The sequence below is a fragment of the Mustela erminea genome, chromosome 15, assembly GCF_009829155.1.
Source record: "Mustela erminea isolate mMusErm1 chromosome 15, mMusErm1.Pri, whole genome shotgun sequence".
Taxonomy (NCBI): Eukaryota; Metazoa; Chordata; class Mammalia; order Carnivora; family Mustelidae; genus Mustela; species Mustela erminea.
Genome location: NC_045628.1, coordinates 78,730,487 through 78,755,147, shown reverse-complemented (window position 1 = coordinate 78,755,147; position 24,661 = coordinate 78,730,487). Strand labels below are relative to the sequence as shown.

The following is a 24,661-nucleotide window of genomic DNA, read 5'->3' as shown; positions in this document are numbered from 1 at the left end:
AATTTTCAAATAAAGTGAACATCATGACTCTCAGTCAGGAGCTTATGGTTTTGAGCTCACGGCTTTCCTTTTTGGTGCCCACGGAGGTAAACAACCTATTCTAAGTCAGAATATTATTAGACCATTTTCAGGTGTCACTTCTGGGTTTCTGGCTTCCTATATACCATCTAATTCATCTTAAGTTTCCACCTAAATATTTTTATTGCAAATAACTATTTTAAGACTCTGAACATCTTTAAAATATATTTTGCTAACATTTACAAAAAGAAAAAAGCATTCCTTGAATCACTGAGGCTGTTTTTGCTTCTTTGTAAGCTATAGGACGAATAATCCTTATCTCCAAGGCAGAGGATTGAAGGAATGCTAGCTACAGGCTAAGTATCTGCTCATAGCACAGCTGCTCTTCTCGCTGTCCTCTGTCAGCCTTGCGGTAGGTAGCCTGCACCTGCACGAGGATGGCATTGTAGATAGAGTGTGTTACCTGTGGCGTAGCATCTCCTCCAGCCGCAAGTCAGGGACATGGTGCTCCGTCCCTCACACGGGGTGCATGAAGACAAAAGCAGCCGTAACCGTTTGGAGATGTCTAGGTATTAAGACCTCAAAGCTGATCCCCAAGATAATCTGAGAGAATTATATTGTGCCCTGAAACTGTCCTGTCCTGGCATGAAACATTGCTCTTGAGTACAAGAAATTTGGGGATGGATAGCAGAAAGTTAGAGAAGTGAGAGTAATTTTTAATGAAAAAAAATTTTAACTTTTTACCTAACAAATTAGCAAGGGAACACACTGAAGAATACTCATTGGTCTATCTTGCCAGATGGCAGTAAAATTTCTTGATGAATAGAAGCTTCTTGGCTTGCTTTAATTGCAAGTCACATCTGAGGATTCATCTTTGAGCCCGTGTGCAAGGCATGAGAAGAACCACAACCGAGACTTCGGTTGCTGGGCAGGCTGGCCACTCCGTCCCATTCACATCTCTCCACACAGAACTCAGCTACACCAAGGCAAGCACCACCACCACATCACCCAAGAAGGGGTCAAATGGGTGACACAAACAGCCCACAGAACTTCTTCCTGCTTAACCTCTGCTCATAAAATGGCTCTTGGATTTTAATCCTGAAACTCCAGACAACAAATATTTCTCAACATGATGGCTTTTGTTGGATATTTATGTGGAAGAAAATGTATGTAAGACCCAAAACTCAGGATAGTTAAAAGCCAAGAGCAGGTGGGGAGAAAAAATGTGACTTTATGTATGTAGGTATGTATTTTAGAATTACAAGACATTTTAAAAGTCCACCAAGTAGCAAAGGATGTACAGAGGCAATGGCAAGGTCATCCGTAAATGGATAGCAAAGAAGACTTTCTTCTGCAGAATGGCCTGACGGATTCTGCAGCCCCACATGAAAAACATTTACAGAAGTCATTAAGATGGTGAGTGAAGTTCCATTGTGTAATTTTTTCCATCCTGAAGCACCTCCCATCTCCTTGGAAGATTTAATGCTGTTTTCGCATTAGGGAGACCCTGCAGCAGCCCCCAACCTGCTAACAGTGCCCAGAATCGCCCCTGCCCCATCCTGGCACAAAGCTTGTGCTGGGAGAGCTCGCAACTGACGGGTACAATTTCCACTTGTGACATGCCATACCACGTTGATATGTGGGATAAATAATTCTTCCATAAAAGGGCTAATGAAATATAATCATCAACAATGAAATAAAAGCCCAGCATAAATGAGGCTGAGTTTGCTAACAAACTTGGGTCAAAATGGGGAGATTATATTTTCTAATTCCTCTCTTACGGTCTTTGGCTATTTATAAAAGATAAAAATCCCTCTATAGGAAAAAATCCAAAAAAGTTGGAAATACCTTTAAAAGCTCTTTTAAAAAATATGATTTTTTAGAGATGGACATCCTTCCTAAAGATGTACTTAAGTTCGCTAGATTGCAAGTCTCCTACCCAGAACCTTCTTTATTTCTCATCTGTCCTCAGAGTTTAACTGTCCCACAGGTAAAAATCCACTAAGTATCACAGAGTCCCTTAGAGATACTGACGAATCTAAGATTTTAAAATTGTGACTCTGAAAAATAATAAATATAACAAACGGGGAAGAGAATTAAGACTCTTCATATTTCCGGGCGCCTGGGTGGCTCAGTGGGTTAAGCCGCTGCCTTCGGCTCAGGTCATGATCTCAGGGTCCTGGGATCGAGTCCTGCATCGGGCTCTCTGCTCAGCAGGGAGCCTGCTTCCTCCTCTCTCTCTCTGCCTGCCTCTCTGCCTACTTGTAATCTCTCTCTGTCAAATAAATAAATAAATCTTTAAAAAAAAAAAAAAAAAGACTCTTCATATTTCCTAAAAGGATACACACCAAAACGTTACTAGTTCTCTTCTTTGGACTTTAAGAATATAAAGGACTTGTTTTTTCTTTATTCCTCGTTTGCCTTTTTTTTTTTTTTTTTTTTGAGTAGGCTCCAAGCTCAGTGTGGAGCCCAACATGGGGCTTGAACCACAACCCTGAGATCAAGACCTGAGCTGAGATCAGGAGTCAGATGCTTCACTGACTGAGCCACCCAGGCTCAGTTTATTCCTGTTTTTATCCTCATTTTCTAAAATGAGAACAAGTAATAATCATAAAAAGATTAAAATAAGAATCCATTTTATTTCTATTTGTTTTCCTTACCATTTTATTTTTTTTTAAGCTGTCTTCTTAACATTGGATTAATAAATCAAGACTGCCTTATCTTATCGACATATAGTATTTCATATCTAAACTTGAGGTTGCCCAAAGGCAAAGAATCCTTTTGGGAATTATGAAGATCCCTGAGTACCCACCTGTTTAAAATTGCCTCAGTTTCCCTCTAAAGCAAAGTATATGCTCCTTCAACCTCCTCTCCCCTACCTATTCTTTTAGACTTCAAATAAAGTAGAAGCTTCCTTCATGTATTGTCTTCAAAATCCATTTGTAATCCTAACTAAAAAATACATAGCTCTCTAATCCTGTTTAATGGTGAGGTTTTTACAATCAAGAAACTGTTATAAATGTTAAATACAAATCCCTAGCAATACCAGGAAAAGCTTTATTTTAAAAAGAGTGATATTGATTTTATTTACACTATTTCCCAAAATACCACAGCTTGAAATGCTTTGAGGACTAATTTTATAGGGCTTTGATCTGTTGAAAAGCCATCAGATTTCTTAGCATAAACATATCCCTGGGAGGAAAAAAAGTAAAATATGTAAACATCTGAGTTTTTATATTAAAGTCAAAGCAGTTATTAGCAACGAGATCTAGATGGTCAAAATATTGTTCTGAATCCAAATAACTAATTCTGATCCTAATTGGAAGGCAAAAATTTTCACGAAATCAGTTTAGCCTGCAACTTTAAATAAAATTAGGAGAAGAATAAAGATTCTGGCCAAATGGTACTTCCAAAAATTAATAGTTTACATTTTATTTTCCATTTCTAATGCATGAGCGTTCTGTGTGCAACTGAGCACTGCAGCCAGACCTCAAGAATCAAACATGTGCACTTGACTGGTCAAGGAACACTTTAAGAATAGGCTAGAAACAATGTGAACCATATGATACACCTGAGATTGTCAGGGGAAGACCACACCACTCCTTCCTTCTCTCCCTACCCATATACACCCAAGTCGAGGAATAAACATATTACAAGATGTTTTTCCCATGAAATCCCAGAAAGGTGTTGGGGCCAAAGTTTAGGAACTCAGACCTTGCAACAACTCACAGATTAAAAACCAAAGGATAAAACACTTAGAAGTCATTCTCCAGACTGGTTTAGCTTTCTCCTGAACTGAAGGCGTACACATGGAGCCTCACTAAGGCTGACACTCCCCACCCCACGGACAGTCAAGACAATCCAATGTTTGCGTGTACCTCTTTACCTAACATGACCGCTAGAGGACTTGGATCATAAACTGTCTGGGTCATTTACTGAGAAGGAAAATGTGTATATTTAGGGAAAAAAATTTAACGTCAAGAGTGTTAGGCTTCATGAAAGAAGATTTACCCACCTGAGAACACAAAATACCACACAAAAATACCTAGAAGCCCACTTAGTTATGAATCTTAAAGGGATTTTTCTGGGAGTGCTCCCTTTTGATAAATGTAAACACGGTCACGTCATCCACAGAAAAAGCATACAGGAAGCAAATGAGCAGGCCAGACTGCTTGTGCGAACTGCAGGGACATGACCTTTGTTGGCAGGAGCCCGGCTCCTAGCTAGGGTGTCCCTGGCCAGGAGGCTTCATCATGCCTCCGAGATCAGCTCATATACATGTGACCGAATGCAGACCCAAGATTTTGCTAGGAACCATCAAAGCTCCCAAACTAGTGACTCTTCATGCCAGTGGCAGGAGAGGGAGGGGAGCTCACTGCATGCTTATGGAAATCTAAAGATCCCCAATGATGAAAGTCAACCGACATTTTGCATGGGGTTTCTGCTCCATCCCAGGGGCCCCAGAAACACCTTAGCCCGGGATCCACTGCAGAAAACACCAAGCTGTCCTGAGGCTGGGAGCAGCTAAGCATGCAGATGCACAAGGGCCTCCGGGGTCAATCAGCAAAGGAATGTCAAGTGCCAAGTGCTGTGGGCCAAGTGATAGCACAGCTTCTGTGCAGGCTCCTATGTGGTCCTTCATGCACAGAGCAAGCCCAAAGCTTTAAAACTTAAGACTTTAAAAATCAGTCACAGGCATGGGTAAATAGAATGTGGTATATCCATATGATGGAATATTATTTGACCATAAGTAAATAACAGTCCAATTCATGCTACAACATGGATGATCTTTGAAGACCTCATGCCAAGAAAAAGAAGTCAGACACAAAACACCACATATTGGAAGATTCCATTTATAGGAAATTTCCACAATAGGCAAAACCATAGAGACAGAAAATCGGTTCGTGATTGCTAGGGGCTCCGGAAAAGACAGAAATGGGGAGTGACTGCTGATGGGTATGGAGGTACTTCAGGGGCAGGGGATAAAAATGTCCCGTTACTAGATAGTGGGGGTAGCTGCTTTGGGAAGGTATTAAAAATCCACTGAAGTGTAAATTTTAAAGGAGTGAATTTGATATATGATTGATAGCCCAGTAAAAAACAATCACGCACTTTTCAGTATGCAGGTTATAAAGAGTGAAGAATTAAACTTTTAAAAAATGCTACAAGTTCACATTTCACTAAGAAGTCCCTCATATTAAAGCAAGGTAATTACTTAATTAGAAGAAATCAAGTTAATATGAAAAACTGGATCTGAGATAACCGCAGGTGGTTCTCTAGAGCTGTGGGAATTGCCGAGGGGAGGGTAGAATCAATTCCCATTTCACATAACTACATGGGATTTCTCTGCACTGAAGCAAAAAATAAATAAATAAATAAATAAAAGCACATAAAATTAAGTTTGAGGCTTTCCAGTCCATTCACAGTATTTTTTTTAAATCAAAATAGTCAGGAGACAGATTATAGATATATGTATACATCACATGTGTAATTTATACGTTATAGATGTATATATATGTATTGTATATGTGTTACACATACAATGAATGCCTACTTTATAAAATATATTTTAGGAAGGAGTATACACTTATACAAGGAGACACAATACCAACTATTCCATTCCTGTAAAACATGCTCAATTTTGTACCATAACTTTCTACCTTATTCATCTCTCGGACATCTCAAACAATCCTCATTTCTAACCACCATTCCTCAACCCACTTCATGGCCTCCTGCTACCATCTTCTGGAATCACTCTTCTAAGATCAAGAGCAACCCCTTACCTACCAAATCCAGCTGCCCACATGCTCTATCCCACAAACCCCTCTGTAGCGTTCAGCCTTAGAAAGCACTCCCCACCCCCCCGCCCGCCATGTTGCAATAATCCCCATTTGGGTTCTAGGAATCTGTGTGCCCAGTTTTCCTTACAGTTGTTGTTTACTTCTCTTTCCACACAGGTGACTCCCTGCCGACCCTCCACCTGTGAGGTTCCCCCCAGTACTGCATGCAGCTCCCTCCCCTGTTGCACACTTACCGGAGGTTATGGCCTCTTCTTCCAAGCCGGCCTGGGTGCTAGACCGTTCCCACAGACATGAGCCCATATTTCCAGCTGCTTACCAGACATCTCCACCCAGAGGTCCCACATACTTCTCCAGCTCTTTAAAACCAAACTGAATAAGCTTTCCTCATTCAATGTGCTGTTTATCTAAGCTCTCCAACCACAAATGTCAGAGCCATCACTGACTTCCTGCCTCAGAGGCCACTCACTGTTTTCATCTCTACAAGCCCAGGCCCTCCCCCACAGTCTCCACAGCCATCCTCTCCAGGGTCTCATCCTCTCATTCAGACCATCGCACACCTGCTGACACCTGCCCAGACCACCTCCTTCGGTCCCAACACCCAACATATCAATCCAGGCCTGTGATAGCACCTCCCGCCTCCCCAGGCCCTCCTGGCCTACACAGGGGACCTGAACATCTGTCACGAAACACACATGGCAAGGTGACTTCTCCTGCCTCAGCTGCCATCCCACCGAAGCACATGAGCAGTAAGTAAACCCCCTAATGCACCAAGTTCCTACATGACCCCAGCTTTTCACACATTTCATTGGAAATCTGTTACCTTTACCAATTTCTTGAATAATTAATACACTTAAAATGGAAACACCCACAGAGTACAAATGGCTATAGCATAAAGAAGAGCTCATCCATTCAGCTGCCTGGTTTCCTTCCTTGCCGGCGACAACCAGAACTGGAGGAATCCTTCCAAAGAATGAATGCACTTGATGTTTTCTTTAGATTCTAACTGCCTACTTCTACTGGAATATAAAGAAATTATAGAAATACTAGATGACCCAGTAATTCCACTTCTGGACATTTACCCAAAGAAAATGAAAGCACCAATTTGAAAAGACATATGCCCCCACCCCCGTGTTTACTGCAGCATTATTTACAAGAGCTATGACATGGAAGTGACCAAGTATCCACTGATAGATGCATGGATAGTGAAGAGATCACACACACACACACACACACACACACACACACACACACACACACTGGATTATGTAGCCATGAGAAAGAAGGAAATGTTGCCATTCACGACAACATGGACAGACCTAGAAGGTTATTATACTAAGTAAATAAGTCACAGAAAAAGAAATCCCATATGATTTTGCTTATATGCACAATGTAATTTAAAAACAAAACAAAAAAAACCTGGACTCCAATACAGAGAACTGGTGGTTGCCAGTACCAACTCAAATGCCCCATATTTTATCGAACACTTGCTTTCCAAGAAAATCTGAAGAGTTAAATTCTCGCTAACATGTCCAATAAGAAGGACCCTTGAGGGTCTAGAAAGCAACAATGTAAAAGGAATTATACCTATACACCTAATTCTTTAGAGAGTCAAATTACATCCTCCGCACACACCCCAAATTTAAGACACATAGGAGATTTAATAGAAAAGGATTAAAAAGAACAAGAGATCCATTTTATTTTATATTCAGTTTCAATAGTAAAGCTCAGATAGGGTGGGGGTACAATAACAAAATACTACCAACTCTGATTTCAGTCCCAGGAGTCTGCCCAGCTTCTCCCCCTCTATTAAACTACATCTCAATTGATCACAGCGAGAAAGCACTCTGTGTCCTCCACAGACTTTTTTTTTTTCTCTTATTTTTTGGTGGGGGGGGGGCAGTTTCTAGATTTAAAACAGAAAGATTGATCTTGGGCAATAGTGGGAGGAAAGGCAAATGGGAAAAATGTATATTCAAAACACAGCAATAATGGAACACAGACACAAACGCGCTAACAGTAGCAAAGGAAAGAGAAGCCCATTTGCAGACTTTCCCAGAGCTGTGTGCTTTAGTCAGGCCCTCAGTTTAAGAGATGTGTTGTGTTTCGAACTATAAAAAACACCCATAGCTAGAAAACAAGATGAGGGGCAATGATCATCCCTGGAATGAACAAAGTCTATGAGGAAAGAACTCAGGATGCATTTTTAAACACAAAAGCCACTCAATGAAATGACTTGGTTTAAGTGAACTTGTTTCCAAAAAAGAGCATTCACTGAGTATTTTAGAATGAAGTTTCAAATAAATCCTGTGAGCACTTTAATCTGTTTTGCCATATACTTCATATTAAGAGCGACAGAAACCTAAATGTGTGCATATGACTGGAACATTCTGGCCAGAAGTTCCTGCAGGAAGCCAGCAGCAGGCACTGGGGACAGAAGAAAATAATGACCAATCAAGTCCCTCCTAAACTGGAAAGTCGCTAAAATCCAAAACCACCTTGTATGATGACGTGGTTCTAGAGACTGCTTTTAGAACCATTAACTCCAGAAGAAATGCCACATGGGTAGGAAGAATGAATGTCAGGTGAGGCTGAAATTTCTTAAGCTCTAAATCCCAAGAACCTACTAGTCCTTAGGACACAGACTTTCAGTTATCTTGTTGAAAGCAAAGCTTGATGCCAAACAACTAATCTCCCACCAATGAGCTGACCAATGAGTAGAGAGATGGTCAACAATCAGAATATGCAACTGTTAATGAGAATGTGTCTGATAGCCTTTAGGGTGCCATGACCTAAAAAACTGGTGGATAGTCCACATTCCCAGGGCTAAGTGGAAAAAGCATTGTCTCCTAGCTGGTCAGAAATATGGACTGGGATGGCCTTTAGACAAACAGCATGGAAGTATACAACAAAATCCAAAACTCAAGCCCACCTTTACGACTCCGTAATACAAAAATATTGTAAGATGTACACAAATATACGTAGCACCAAGGATTGCTCGCCATGCTTTGTAAAAGCTAGATAGCCTAAAAGTTTATCAGTGTGGGGGTAATCATTGAGTTACGGTGGCCCACACGTACCACAGCCTATAACACACCATTAAAAAATAGACTAGACGTACAAATAAGGGAAGATATCAAGGATAAATTAAGCTGCAAATATGTAGAGCCTGACCTGACTGATTTAAAAAAAAAAAAAAAATCTGGGTATTTGTGGAAAGGCATAGAAAAGCCCTGAAAGCAAAACAGCAAACCCAAGGTGCCCACCCCTACCCCAGAATCAAACTGTGGAAGTCCTCAGACATCAGCCCTCATGGTGGGAACAAAGGTGAAGAAAGAAGTGTGAGGGTCAGTTTCACAATTTTATTAATAATAGGACTATTAATGGGACTTGCTATGATATATATTTAAAGATCTTTTGTTAATTTTTTTTTAAGTGGCAAAAGAGGAAAGGCAGAGGTGTTTACTGACAGAAGTCTGCAGTGACAAGGAGGATTCTGAGTCCTGGGTATTAAGGGACAAATGTCTAGGTAGAGGGGACAGACAACCTCACCTGTGAGCTCCCAAACCTCAGCTCTGCCCTCAAGTGAGGCACGAAAGACAAGTCAGTGCTTTCCAGATGAGCATCTCAGTCTGCAGACCAAATGCTTTTGTCACGATATGCAGATAGAGTACACGCCTTCAAAGGGCCTTTGTAGGTATTTTCTAAGTCCTTAAAGAAGTCTTCTTATTGCTCTTGATTCAGAAGGGTTTTGTCTATTTAATACTACGCTTAAGGAAAAAGCTAGAAAAGGACAGTTACATGGCTTCGTCCTTCCTAAGGTCCAGAAAGCAAAGTCTGAGCCCTTTGGGCCCGAGCAGTTGTGGGCCTGTTTCAATCACTTTCCAATAATTGCTTGTTATCCCCATTTTATAACTGGTGCAAGTGTGCAGAGGGACGCAACAAGAGGACTGCCACTCAACCCAGCCGGGGCTCTGCTGTGCTAACCCTCCTCCCGCCTAGTAATTCTCCAGTGGTTCTTTACAAACCGTTCTAAAAACAAAGCAAAAATAAATAAATTACACAAAGAAAGGGATGGCTCTGAAAGGAAAAAAATGAGTCCCACCCAGCCCTCTCCCCCCCTGAAAATGATGTGAAATTCTGAGATGTTCCCAAAGCTTTGGTTTAAAGGCTGTTCCTGTGACCAGGTTTTCCAGAGACCCTTTCAATAAAAAAGCTGAGAACTTGGAGATGATGTAATTTACTCAACCGACGCATCTGTACACACGCACGCACATGCACACACTCACGCATGCACTTGTCCATGAGTAATCTAGCATTGTCCTTTCTAGTCCCCTCTAGAACTTTCTGGAACTAGTCACACGCCTGCCTCAGTTCTTTGCGCCCATCAATCGGCAGCAGAGTCATAACCAAGGTGGCCCATTATCTGGATTGTTAAGAAGTCTGCACAGGGAGCCAGAACCCTTTCCTGACCACCTACAGCATTCATCCTTTATCGACCCTTCTTCACAGCACTGGATCTTGCTTTACTCTTGCAGTATTTCCTGCTTTATAAGTTAAGCTTATATTTCCAATTAAATATAATTAATATAAGTTCCCTAAAACAAGGGGTCATGTTTTAACAGTTCTTTAGAGGCCTGCACGAGATCGAGGCTTATTCTAAATACACTGTACCTGGTGGGGAAAAAACAAACTTACTGACGGTTCCCATTACTATTCTTTATTTGAATCCCAGCACTTCCTCTATTACTAAAAACTCAGAGAGCATACTGAAAGAGCACCTGGGTGTTGGTTAAACCTTCTGGTAGTTGTTGATTTGGACAAAGTCGGGTCCTTCTTTTAGCCCCTACTCCTTGACTATTGAGGATAGTCACTGGACCCAGGACAAGGGCAGCAGAATGCCAGCAAACTCACCTTTGGAGAGTACCTGCTAAGTGCCAGGTACTTTACGTGTCATTCCATTTAAACTCTACAAGTTCCTAAGAGGTAAGAACTGTCATTTCTATTTGAAGGAGGAGACTTCTAGGGCTCAGAAGTGCAGCAATCTGTCCAGTTCCACACCACTAGGAAGCAGATCTAGAAGGATCTGCCTCTAGACCTTTGCGCTGTCTGCTCTCAGTGGTGAAGGACCAAAACCAACAGCAAGGACTGGAGAATAACCCACAAAATAAAGAGTAGAAGAACTGACAATGCTGCATATTGTCACATGTAAAATGCTTCAATATGCGTTACCTGAGCTGATCCTCAAACAAACATCTAACAGGCACATCATTAGTTCCCCACATCTTAGATGAAGGTATCTAAATGATGGGTCCAGAGTGATTGGTCCAAAGCCCCCAAGGGGTTGCAAGTAGTTCACTGGGACTAGAATTTGGGTCTCTAGGGACAGGCCACAAGTCATTGCTTTGATGGCAAAGAATGAATGGGGACCTAAAGTGTTAGAGCAGTCCTATACGTCAACAAGGCAGCACTCTCCCATAACACACACACACACACAGCTCTATAGGTGACTCTGATACAGCCCTCCCCTACCTGCATTTCCCCTTCCCCTCCCCACTACCAAGTCAACTACCTGAAGGACCCCTCCTTTCATTAGCTGCCTTGCTCCTGTTTTAATACAAGGGCTTATGTGAAGAGAAATCTCAGAGCAGCCCAATTTAGCATGAATTCACTGTTCAACATAAGTGCATAAAGCCAAAGTAGGCACAATTAGTGCTTCAATAGAAAACTATGAATTGTTGAGCTCATGTCCTTCCAGGTTATTTGATTTTTCCCTTTTCACTGTCTTTCAGTTCTGTGAATTGTAGATCACTGAAGGCAATTCTAAGCAAATCTTGTTTGCGGACACAGAAATGGTGCCAGGTGGCAGGCAGTTCAATCTACCCACCCCCATTTCTGTAGAAAATTCTAATTTTGCCTCTATATGCACATACACTTCAATATCCCTGATCTATAAATGTGTCTTCTTTGAAGTATGCTTTGAATGGACTGTAATGTAACATCTTCCTGGTTCTCTAACACTATTGTATGAGAGTCATGGTTTAACTTAAGGACGAACAAAACTCCTTTAACAGGGTGAAAGTGACAGAGGAGGAGGCAGGCAGAGCAGCCTGGTCCCAAGGAGATCAGAGCTCCTGCGTGGGGGTCTGTGGCTGTGAGGCTGAAATCCTGTTCATTAACTCCTGTAGAGTTGCCCTTTCTGCAGAGGCTTTTAAAGGACGGCGAGAAAGCCTGTGCTGACCCCTCCATGACACAGAGCTTCCCTTGGTTCTATGCAAACATTAGATAGATTATTCCAGAAGGATTGGGATCCCTTTATACAGTTCCCATTCCTCCACATTTGAGGGTCTGTATTCATATGCTGCAGGCAGGGAGATACCGGTGGCTTCCCACACCAGGCCATGGAAGGAAAAAGAGGTTAGAAGAGGCTCTTAGTTAACAGGGGAAAGGTAATCTATTAGCAGTGTGAGTGGTATGAGAGGTGTGCAGGGTAAAATCTGAAAGCTTCGGGCACTGGAAGGGAGACCCAAGAGGACAGCACACAGATCACCAGTTAATATTACTTTCAGACACTTGAAGGGCCCATAATTGGCTCCACAGTAGAGCTGAGTTTCCCATTTCATCAGTGGCTAGGCTGTCGCCTGTTTATCTACCCTTGAAAGTTGTCATTCTGTTGTGGCTGGTTATTTCTGACCGTTGTGTTGGCCGTAGATTGAGCCAATAAACATTTGATGAACCTCTACTCCGTACTTCTCAAAGTGCAGTCCGCAGACCCCTGATCAGAACTGCTATCATCCCTTGTTGGAAAGGAAGATTCTTGGGGTTCCCCCCACAACAACAGTCAGAAGTCTCCACTTTGAACAAACTTATTTATACACACTGAAGTTTGGGAATCACTGACACAGAATAATTACACGAACTAGTTGAAGCTGAACAGTTGTAACCACAGGATCATTGTTGATTCGAACCTCAGGAACTTCCTAGATGGAATCTAAAACTGGCCACCATCCCCAGAAGGCAAAGAGAGACAGAAGAAAGACGCAGACCCTCCAGTTTGGTAGGCAGCAGGTTTCATAGGCAAAAGAGCTTGTCTTGGGCAGCCACAAGACAAGTGCTCCCTACACCTACCCATCAAATCTTCAGTTTCTATCAAAGCCTTGATAGGGTTCAGCCAGTATACAGTACAGCTGTTCTCTATCTCAAGGCTAGATCCTTCGGGCACCTTCTGGGAGCAGAGAAGGCATGTGGAAGCCAAGGACAAGGGAGGAGCAAGGAGCCTCTGAGTGCCCAGGCCCATCTCACAGGTCAACCAGTGGTCAGGTCCTCCTGATGACCCTTCCACAACAACCGAGGGCTTTTTATCCAATCTGTACCACAGAGCTCTATAACCTGCCTCATAGGACTATGATGATAATCAAATGGGTAATAAATGTGAAGGTGCTTTGTATGCTGTGAAAGCAAATATATTACTCAGCCTCCTTCAATTCTTTCTGAAACAAGTGAGAATGTCAATAAATAAATGAATCCATCAATAAAAAGTTACCCAGTATTTGAGAAGGAGATAAATATTTGTTGATAAATGAATTCACCTTCAGATGGCCTAATATTGTCGCATAGATGAAGAAACTGAGTACCAAAATGTCAAAGTAACTTGGCCAAGATCGCAGAGTTAGATCATGATAAAATCCTGCATAGACTGAAGAGACAGGTTACAGGGGCCATACATCTGGAGACATGGAAGAAAACACAATAAAATAAAAGTTATTGTGTAGTTACGGCACAGCTTCACAGAAGGTGGAGACCCCGTTACACCAACAGGCTGAAGATGGAAGGAAATGTCTGTGCAGCCTAAACTGGAAAAAACGAAATCACACCTGCCTTTAGAAAGAGCCGCAAATTTATGGAACACTGGGGACAAAAGAAGTTCCCAGGGGACAAAAACATGCTTTCAGACAAGTGGAAATAAACTAAATATCCTAACGCTTCATAATTAAAGTACCAATAAATGGTATCACTTAATCTGGAATCTAGTTCCCTACGCTGCCCCCCACGGTGGCCCAAGTTCTAAGTCACATGGCAATCCCAAACAGCCAAGATGCTCAAGGCCTAGCATCACACTTCCAGGACCTGGTGTGGATACACTATGGGTGTGGCTATTTCTTTCATTCAAATGCCTTTAATTCGTGTACGCCTCAATCTTGACAAGCTGAAAATAAAGAAAGAAAAGCTAAAAGAAGCCATTCAGAGATTCAGTACTAAGTAATAATAAAATTAGTCATTCTGCAAGAATTACTGACAATTTGTGCTTCTCCTTGGCAGTTGATTAAGGCTTGTGATACAACAAACTAACCAAATAATGACAGTAATGGTCTACAGTTAACGCTCCTTGAGAGGTTTCAAATCTGTTCAACTTGAGAGGAGCTGGGGAGACTGATATGGACTCTACAGTGTCTGTGAAGGCGGTAGCCACATGGACATCAAAGCTGCCCAGAATCCACGCGCCCTATCTAGGATGTATCCAATGGGTGCTAGAACACAACAAGGAAACACCCCCTGGGTTCTTACCTTCTGACTTGTGCAGGGTCTTCCAAGAGACTTTCATATAAAATCCAGAGAGAAACTCTCATAAAATAAATGGGGGTGGGAGTGGGGTATGACAGCAGCACCAACAAACCCAATGACAATGAGAAAAAACAACAACAGCAACACAAAATCCCTAGTATTTTACCATTTTCGTGTTGCCAGTGCCCTTTCAGCTCCAATAAGCAGCAAGGCTTTTGGCTTTAGTAGGAATTTTAATATTTGCAATATAGTTCTCAGAGAATCTCAATTGTTGTTTAACAAATATTTGTATTCTGAAAAAACAAAAAAAAAAAACAGTGAATAAAACCCAAAGCCTATCTCACAAAGCCTGCAGTTTATTCGGGGGGTGGGGGCAGATAAACAAATGGATATATAATACGTGCCATAAAGCAAAATAAAAGGTAAGGGCAGAGACCGTGAACAAGGAGTTCAATTTCAGCCATACGAAATGAGAAGCCTGGTGAGAGCAACGCGCCCACGATGGAGAGAGGAGCAAGTGCAAAGGCCTGAGACAAGGACATGTTTCCTGCATTCGAAAAACAGCAGGGAAGGCAGGACACCTGGAGTGCAGGACAAGAGGGGGAGGATCCAGGAGGAGGCCTAGGGCTTGGCCATGAGGACCTCTCCCATCGTACGTTTCTCACTGTAATCCAGTGAAACTCCACTTTACTATTTGAGTGGGAGCATGACATTTATGATTCAATCATAAAAGGATCAGTCTGGCTGTGAGCCAGAGAATACATGGTTGGGGAAGGGAGGAAGTTAGGAGACCACTGCAGACTCCACTCGAATGATGCCGCCTCAGATGGGAGCCTTAGCTGCGGAGGTGGCGAGAAGTGGCTCTATTTGGGACAATTATTTCTTAGGTAGAATCCACAGGACTTGGGAATGGGTTCAAAGTGGAGTGGGAGAGAGAGCAGTCAAGGATCCCTCCAAGATTCTGTGCTCCATAACTAAATGAATGGCGGTGGCATTTGTCAAGGAGAGCACATGGGGAGGTGGGGCGTGTTCCATTTAATACACACAGGAGACTTCCGATGAATTCAGGTTCGCAGGCAAACATGACTGCGAATAACACTCTGTGCTACAGGATCTATGACGGTGGAAGTGTGAATCTAATGAAAAAGCTTATAAGCTATTAAAGCTGTCATATTCTGTTTGTTTAGAGTGTCAGTTCTCCCAGAAACCATCCATCTCTAGCATCTCCCTGATCTGCAGAAGCACCATGCTCTTTGGCTCTTCCCTAGCAAATTTACAAGTATGTTCGCTCTCCTGGTTAATTATTCACACAGTACCTGCTTGACAGGACCCTATGCCACCAGAAACCGACAAAAGAACAAAGGAAGAGATAGAAGAACAGATGGGTAGTGGCCAGGGCACAAAAGAAGGGACTAGACAAAAAGGAACCAGGGGCAACGCTCAGAACAAAATGTACATTAGGTAATTAACCACAAATCAGGCAATGAAATTCAACACCATGTGTGGTTCTGAGGCACGGAATTATTATTACAACTGGGGTTATTAATATGTAGGAAGCCTCAATGAGATAGACAGAAGCACTCAATTTATGGAAAAGAGGCACGCAGAAGATGATGCAGGGACTGATAAGGACATTTCACATTATGTCCTTGGCCAAAGACCAGACAGCTTGATCTCCTAAAACGTATTCTATCTCCTCTAGAGTTTAATACAATTGAGACTTCCATTTAGAAACACAGTCCTTGTGATAAAAGACCCACAGAGTCAAGTGTCTCAGGCGCCAGAGACAGCTCTGATTTTTGACAAGCTATTTGGTCTTTATGGGTCTCTGCTTCCCACCATGAAAGTAAAAGTAAGTGGGGTACAGTGATCACCAAGGCTTCTCTGCCTCTAACTGTGGGCGTTTCCGCCATCGTCATGATCATCCCACATGGCCAACGCTGTCCATCACTGTACTAACGAACAAGAAAGAGCCACTGACTTTCAAAAAGAAATGATAATGATAAACCTCATCAGTAATCAAAGAGATACCCATTAAAACAGGGAGTTATTGAGGAGTAAAAACAGAGCAGCCTTCTGGGAAATGAAGAGGCTTTCTTCTGCAATGGTGAGCCGTTCTTTGATTAGTGAAGGAGGGGGAAGATGGCACCGGGTGAGTTCTTCGCTTCAGTCCTGTCAGCCTCCACACCACGGCTGACTTTGGGCCATCCACAGAACACTCTGGCCTCCATTGTTTTAATTTAAAAAGAGTGTGTTGAACTCCACGACACATTTTAGGTTAAATCAGAATCAGAAATCATAACCAGACTTACTTAAGTTTTAACTTAGATTATCAGATTACCAAATCAGGTGGTAAATCTTTTGGAAAAGAAGTCTGACTGCAGGTATAAAATATGCTCACAATAGCTACATGATTGATTTACTAGAGCACTTCACATAAAAGCAAGCACAAAGTTAAAGTTTATGTTTGCTTACGGGAATTAACAAATAGATCTGCTGGGCATTATGAGGGTACACCCATGTGGGTCCTGCCCAAACACTGTGGGCTCCAAGAGAGGAGGCCGGTGGGGGTCCCCTGGAGGAGGACCTCCAGGCCTCTGGCTCCTTCTTGCTGGTATAACAAGACCCATGACAACTGAAGTGGACCATCTCCATCTCTTGCTCAAGAAGCCATGCGTGCTGCTCTCATGTGCCTCCAGCTGCCACCTGGCCAGCAGTGGCTTTCGATGGTAAGAAGCTGGGAATTCCGCTTCCCTTAAGTGGATCACTTTGGCACCTAATACATTTTGAGCCCAGCCGGTGGCTGTGGAAGGCAGATCATCTCTAAACAATCAAATCATGTCTCCATGTGAAATAAAGACATTGTTTGACAGGTAGATCCTTTTAGCTACCAGTCCCCAAATATTGCGGCTTAAGCTGTAGTTTTTGTAGCATAAACAATTCCTTCATTTTCAGCATAGCTTTATGCATACTGACTGTCCTGCAGGAGCCCTTAGACTACTGCCCGTCATGAAACAGCCCGGGAACTAGGGCCCTAAAGCACTCAGGAAAGAGCTGTCCTTCCTTCTGTTTCAAGCAGCTCCACCTGACCCACTCCTGTCCTTGTCCCTTGGGGCCAGCCACCTGCCTGTGGGAGGTGCACCCCTCCCACCCACCCCCAACCCCAGCCTGCTAATACCCACTTGCAGTTTCCAAAGTAGCCTCTATTTTAAGCGGCCCAACAATCCCTGCAAACTTTGCTAAAAAGAAACCTGTACGGTGTGTTGGCCTAATGCAAGAAGAGAAAGAACTGCAGAGTAAAAGCAGTTTATTCATATACGCATGAGGAGGACAAGCGTTTGGGTGGGCAGATCTCTAGTCCTTTTTTTAACTTGTTTTAAATGCTGCAAAAGAGAAGGAAGAGGTCACCGAGAATCCCAGCATTTTGCAGAAATGTTGGTATATGAAATGATACCAACCTCCATTCTCACACCACATTCTCAGCTCTCCATACCCCCTTGCAGGGCCGGCCCCACTTTCTGTATGTGTGTATACATGCATGTATACAAATACACACAGACTTCTTTTACATACACTAGAAGTACAGGGTAACTCTTTGACAGCACACCTTGAGCATCTTTGCAGAGCTACAACTTGGTACCCTACTACACAGATACACAGCATTTGTTAAACTCATTTCTTCCCCATCTCCTAACAAAGACAGAAGATGTTTTTTTGACAGATACGTGGCGCTTTCTGAGGGAGACAAGGACGATCAGCCAGGCTTTATGTGTAAGAAAACTAAGGCTGAGGAAGCTTAGTGACTTGTCAGAAGTCACATAGCTGCTAAGTGGGAGCAGGACACAGACAGGAGAGTCTCCCTGTGAACCCAAACCTCCTCCTGACCCCTCTCTACTAGCCACTCACTGCGTGGAAACATGCATCTGACATTCTCCTTCGACCGACCTGGACTCAGCACGACCTGCCCCTGGAAAAACCTCAGTCTTTGCCAAAGTAGTCTCCCTCCTTAGAATTGAGGTGTAGTATGAGACTAGTAAGAGGTTTTTGTTTGTTTTTTATAACATTGACAACATTATAAAGAAGACCCTGGTTTTGGCTGATCTTGTCCTAATGGGCAGCGTTGAAGACAAAGGATAAGGGAAGAATCTGGGCCAGGAGATTGGGGGCCCAGTGACTCGGAACACAGTCAGTAGATGAATCAGGAATGTTAAGAACAGAGCAGACCCAGATGAAGCTGGCAGGACTGGATCAATGAGAGTTGTTAATAGCAAGAATGAAGGAAAATGACCAAAGGAGTGGTCATGAAAACTTGGAAGCGAGCTGCAGGTCCAGAAGGAAGCTGAAGCCAGTTCAGGGAAATTTCCCAAAGTGGAATTGCTGGGCTGACATTAGCTCAGGGGATTGCCACAGGCAAGGGCCTACAGTACTGCCCATCAGTACAGCCCAATCTTTCCTGCAAGGCTGAGCGGAGCATGTAACCCTCACACAGTGCCTTACTCACAGGGGGTATTAAAAATCCGCGTGTTATTTAAGAAATACACAGGGAAGGATTTAGGAGTAAAGGAACATGATGCATGCAACCTCCTCTCAAATTGTTTAGAAAAATGTGTGTGTGTATATATATATATATATACACACATATGCATATATCTATGCCTATAATATTTACATATACAGACACAGAGAATGAGAAAATGAACACACAAACTGTTAAAAGTTGGTGAACATGAATGAAGTATTCTGAGTTTCCTGCACCATTCTTGCAAAAAATGTGTGTGTGTGTGTGTGTGTGTGTGTGTGTGTGTGTGTGTGTATTGATTTAATGTGATCTGCTAAACCTGGGTAATAATCCTTTACTTTGTTTAAAACTAACTTATATCTCCAGTAAATACTGTCTGAGGGCCCACCAGGTGTCACACAACTGTGTGGAGTGTTGAGGATTCAAGTAAGAATTAGACATAATCTTTGAGTTCAAATAAGCCAAAATCCAAAGGGAAAAACAGGTGTATAAGTGAAAATATATGACAGTGAATTTGACTTCTATGTAGAAACAGACAACAGGGCAGCAGAACTTTTAGGAAGAATTAAATCCTTTCTGACAAGACAAAGAGGAAAAGCTTCCCAGAGGAAACAACATTTGACCAAAGTCTTGAACATAAACATGACTTCAAAAAATCAGAAGCAGGAAAGAAGCGGGAAAACCCACCATAAGCACCGTCTGGATAAATTCACTCACCCTTGTAAGTGCCATGGCTGACACAAGAAGCTAGGGGCATTTGTGTTGTGAACCAAACCACTGCAGCAGGAACCACCGAGAAGACCGACTGCACCAGGTGTTTCCTTAATTTTGGAAAAACATGCTGCTGATGGGGTCGGCCTTTTTGGCCATTTGGAGTCAGAAAATGCCCTAACCTCTGCGACTTGCTGTAAAAAATAACCAGGTGTCGGGTGCCTGGGTGGCTCAGTCAGTTAAGCGTCTGCCTTTGGCCCAGGTCCTAATCCCAGAGTCCTGGGATCAAGCCCAATGGAGCCTGCTTCTCCCTCTGCCTCTGTCTCTTTCTCTCTCTCATGAAGTAATAAAATTTTAAAAATAATAATAACCAGGTGTCGGAGCAATATGAGAATTCTGTTACCTATACTGGCAAAACTGAGAGGACTAAATGTTTTCCTGATGGTCAGGATGGTCAGTTCATCCTGTTTCATGGCTGTACGTTTGCGTGTTTCTTTTGCTTTTCCATCTTTTTCTCTAGTCAAAGGTGGTACCATGTTTGACCCGAGCTTCATGGTTCCTGGCTTAGAGTTTCCTGTCTCTTTGAAGGTCGTGATGCATCCTTACAAGAATCTGAAATAAAACACGATCATTCTCTTGAATCACTTTTTCCATGCTTCCAGGTTATCGATTTTACCATCTCTTTCCTATTTCAGCTTAGCTATTTGCTATGGTATTTGGGTTTTTTAATCTTAGATTTTGAGCCCCAGATGTCCAAGATCTTATCTTTTTGTTTTACATTCGTCATGCTTCATAAAGATCATGCTGCGAGTGATATACAAATGTCCATAACCACCTCCTTCCTTCCCAAAAGGAAATGAAGCCCGACAAATTCCTTTTCTGTAAATAGACACAATAGACACTATTACTAAGCCTGCAGACTTTAAGTCAATACTTCAGTAGACAGAGAGTGTCATGACAGAGAGGGGATGAAAGCCAGTCTGCTGGTCTAGCCGGTAGTGATGTTTCCAGAAACTATTTTCAGAAACAGAGAGCTTTACAGGAAAATCAAAATAGAAAAAGGCATATAGGCAGGGAACCAGTACAGGCAGGGAACAGAAAAGTAAAGAAGAAAGAGTTCTGATTAACAATTCCATGAGACGGTATATGAATTTACAAACTATAACTAATGGTATTAAAATCAAGCATCACAATGATGCTTTATTTCTCTGAGTGGTATTATAATTCTTTGCATGTTTGCAGAAAGCACATTATTTCTATATTTGAACTGCTCCTTCTGCAACAGTCCAAGAGAATCATAGTATCATTCTGCATCTATAATCAGAAATTAAAATTATTAGATGTAAAATTAGTTTCTTTGAACTAGCCAATCAAGGAACCATGAGGGCTGTCCCAAAACATAAGAGATAGGAGGATTCCCTAATTAAACAGTCTTTTAAAATAAGGCCAGAATTATTTTGGGAGAGATAGGAGTTCGAGGTAGTGGCTTAGTCTAGTAACCCATAAATAGAACTCATTAATAAGACACTCATAATACACTTTAAATTTTTTATTTAAATTCAATTTAATTAACATATATTGTATTATTAGGTTCAAAGGCAGAATTTAGTGATTCATCAGTTGCATATAATCCCCAGTGTTCATTTCATCACATGCCCTCCGTAATGCCCACCACCCAGTTGTCCCATCCCCCCACCCACCTCCCCTCCAGCAACTCTCAGTTTGTTTCCTGTAGTTAAGAATCTCTTATGCTTTGCCTCCCTCTCTGTTTTCATCTTATTTTATTTTTCCTTCTCTTCCTCTATGTTCCTCTGTCTTGTTTCTTAAATTCCTGCATAAGAAAGGAAACAGTCAACGAAACTGAAAGTCAACCTACGGAGTGGGAGAAGATATTTGCAAATATCTTATCAGATAAAGGGCCAGTATCCAAAATCTATAAAGAACTTCTCAAATTCAACACCTAAACCCCAAAAAATCCAGTCAAGAAATGGGCAAAAGACATGAACAACCACTTCTCCAAACAAGACATACAAATGGCCAACAGACACATGAAAAAATGCTCCACATCACTTAGCGTCAGGAAAATACAGATCAAACCACAGTGAGATACCACCTCACACTGGGAAGAATGGTTAATATAAACAACTCAAAACACTAATAGTATACTTTGAGAATTTTTACTTTGCTGTTCTACAAACCTAGTCACCGAGTAAATATCCACTGACTATAGACTGAGAAAAAATGTCCTGTAACAAGATTAGTACACCAACGCCAGTGTGGTGATCCCACCACGAGGAACACGAGCTCCATGACGGGAGTCTCTACAGTCCACTATCCTGTCCCACCAGCACTCCAGAGGGCAGGGCCAACTTATTCTGGGAACCTGATCAAATGTTTTAACACCAAGGGAAAGAGGGCTCTCTTTGACTCCAGTGGGAGTGTTATCTTTGTCCACAAGAGACACCAGATCCACATCAGTCAAAGTAGATCACACAATAGCGGGACAGCAAAACCAGCATCCAGACCAGCTCATCTCCTGGAATGGAGGCTACGAGGTATGGTATCCAAAAGCCACAGCCACAACAGGAGGACCTTAGCAGACAACACAGAAAGCAAGGCTAGGGAGGGAGGAGTCTGCAGGGAGAAGTAAGAGTAGGAATGAGTTCCAGTCATTCTGCTCATGGGCATTCAGAGCCTGAAACCAGAGAGAACTGTGCCAGTGCTACAAAGGCAGGACAATAGGGTCCTACAATTAACAAGGAATTCATCTATCCATTTAAAGAGGATTCGAAAAATTCAAAAATGTCATAATGGGTAGAGCTTAAAAGGGATGAAGCTTCTCTCCAGGAGTGGCTATCAAGTTCCAGGTCTAGAAGACACTGATCCTCTAGATATCCCTATCTCCTTTACTTCTGCCTCTGTACCTCAAGACATTTTGAGGCTGCTCAGAAGGGTCTAAAAGAGACTGGGATATTATTTAGCACTAAAAAGAAATGGGATATCGGGCCATGAAGAGACATGGAGGAAACTTCCACGCATATCACTAAATGAAAAAAGCCAATCTGGGGGCTCCAAGATGGCGGAGGAGCAGGAGACCTAAATTTTGTTGGGTCCCAGGAATTCAGCTAGATAGTTATCAAACCATTCTGAATACCTGCAAACTCAACAGGAGGTAGAATAAAAGAATAGCAGCAATTCTATGAACAGAAAAGCAACCACTTTCTGGAAGGTAGGACATATGGAGAAGTGAATTTGAGGCAATATACAGGAGATAGACCAAAGGGGGAGGAAGCCTCCATCAGCTGAGTACGGGTAAGTGAGAAAGCAGGGGAGCTCGAAATCAGAACTATTAGACGTCTGCTCTGCTGAGGGACATCACTCCAGAGGCTAAGTGGGTGTGGAATCCTTGCTGAATTAGTGTGGTCTCCAGATCCTCGGGGTCACAGAAAGACCAGGGATGCCTGAGTGCAGCAGAACTCCCAGGTATCAGAGTGGGGAAGCCGGCTGAAAAGATGGAGTCTAGCAGTGGGCTCTCAGCTCAGTGTTGTCACAAACCATAATCTGAAGCACGGTTAGGCCACTACTCTTTGAGCAGGGACCCCCATAAGTGGCAGATCCAGGGAGATCCCCCCCTTCCTCCATGAGGAGGAGTGGCATAGGAGTGCAATTCAGGAATCTGCTGGGATTGGAGACTCCAAATGGGGTCATGTCCCAGAGGCAGAAATGCTCAGTCACAGGCCGGGTGAGCACGGAGTGTGGCTGGACACCAGGGAGACAGGAGTGGTCGACTGCTCTTCTCTGAGGGTGCACTGAGGAGTGGGGCCCTGAGTTCTTGGCTCCTATGGGGCCAGAGGTTGGGAGGCTGCTATTTTCATTCTCATGGAAAGCCTTCAGGGAACAAAAGCTACTGAGAGCAAATCTGAGCAGATTCCTTGACCTGGCCCCTGGCAAGGGTGGTGCAGTTCCTCCGAGGGCAACGACATTTGACAATCACTGCAACAGGCCCCTCCTCCAGAAGATCAGCAAGAACATCCATCCAAGACCCAAATTTATTGACCATGAGAACTATAAAACACCACACTGGGGGAATGCAGCACATAGAACTCATGAAATTTTCCCCATGATCCCTTGGCCTTTCAGAGTTAATTTTTTTTAATTTTCTCTATTTTTTCTCATTTCTTTTTTTTTAAAATTTTCTTCGTTCCTTTTTCAACCACTTGTTATTAATTAATTTTTTAATTTTCATTTTTACAGTCATATTCCATTCCTTCATTGTATTTACACTTATTTTTGTATATATACAAGTTTTTCTTTCTTTAAAATTTTAGGAGGCAGTTTCTTCTAACAGACTAAGATACACCCAAAATCTAGGGTGTGGCTCTGTTCGATTCACCGGCCTGATCATATTCTTTTTTTTTTTCTTTTTCCCCCCAGACTGCCCATTTCAGTTCTCTTCTGATTTGTTTATTATATATTTTTCTGGGGTCATTGCTATCCTTTTAGCATTTTGTACTTTTATTCATCTATTCTTCTCCAGACAAAATGACAAAACAGAAAAACTCACCTCATAAAAAAGAACAAGATGCAGTACTGACTGCCAGGGAGCTAATCAACATGGACAATAGTAAGATGTCAGAACTAGAGTTCAGAATGATGGTTATAAAGACACTAGCTGGGCTAGAAAAAAGCATAGTAGATGCTAGAGAATCTCTTTCTGGTGAAATAAAATCTAACCAAGGCGAAATAAAAAGAGCTATTAATTAGGTGCAATAAAATGGAGGCTCCAACTGCTAGGATAAATGAGGTAGAAGAGAGAATTAGTGATACAGAAGTCCAAATGATGGAGAATAAAGAAGCAGAGAAAAAGAGAGACAAACAACTACTGGACCACGATGGGAGAATTTGAGAGCTAAGTGATACTATAAAGTGAAACAATATTAGAATAACTAGGATCACAGAAGAAGAAAGCAGGGGTGGGTCAGGGAGAAGATATATTGGACCAAATTATAGTGAATAACTTCCCTAATTTGGGGAAGGAAACAGGCCTCAAAAT

General features: G+C 42.4%; 1 protein-coding gene across 4 annotated transcripts in view; it reads right to left on the bottom strand.

The window, feature by feature from the left end:
• LOC116574179 (phospholipid-transporting ATPase IB) overlaps window positions 1-24,661 on the bottom strand; it is a 595,210-nt gene that overhangs the window by 534,153 nt on the left and 36,396 nt on the right. The window contains exon 1 of one of the 4 annotated variants that reach the window (XM_032314760.1): window positions 20,012-20,179. The exons of 2 other annotated variants lie outside the window; for them this stretch is intronic. In XM_032314760.1, coding sequence (XP_032170651.1) covers window positions 20,012-20,162 — 151 coding nt within the window. In that variant the 5' untranslated portion in view covers window positions 20,163-20,179. Of the gene's footprint in view, window positions 1-6,052; window positions 6,203-20,011; window positions 20,180-24,661 lie in introns of those variants that run through there. One more of the 4 variants, XM_032314762.1, reaches the window with a different exon arrangement.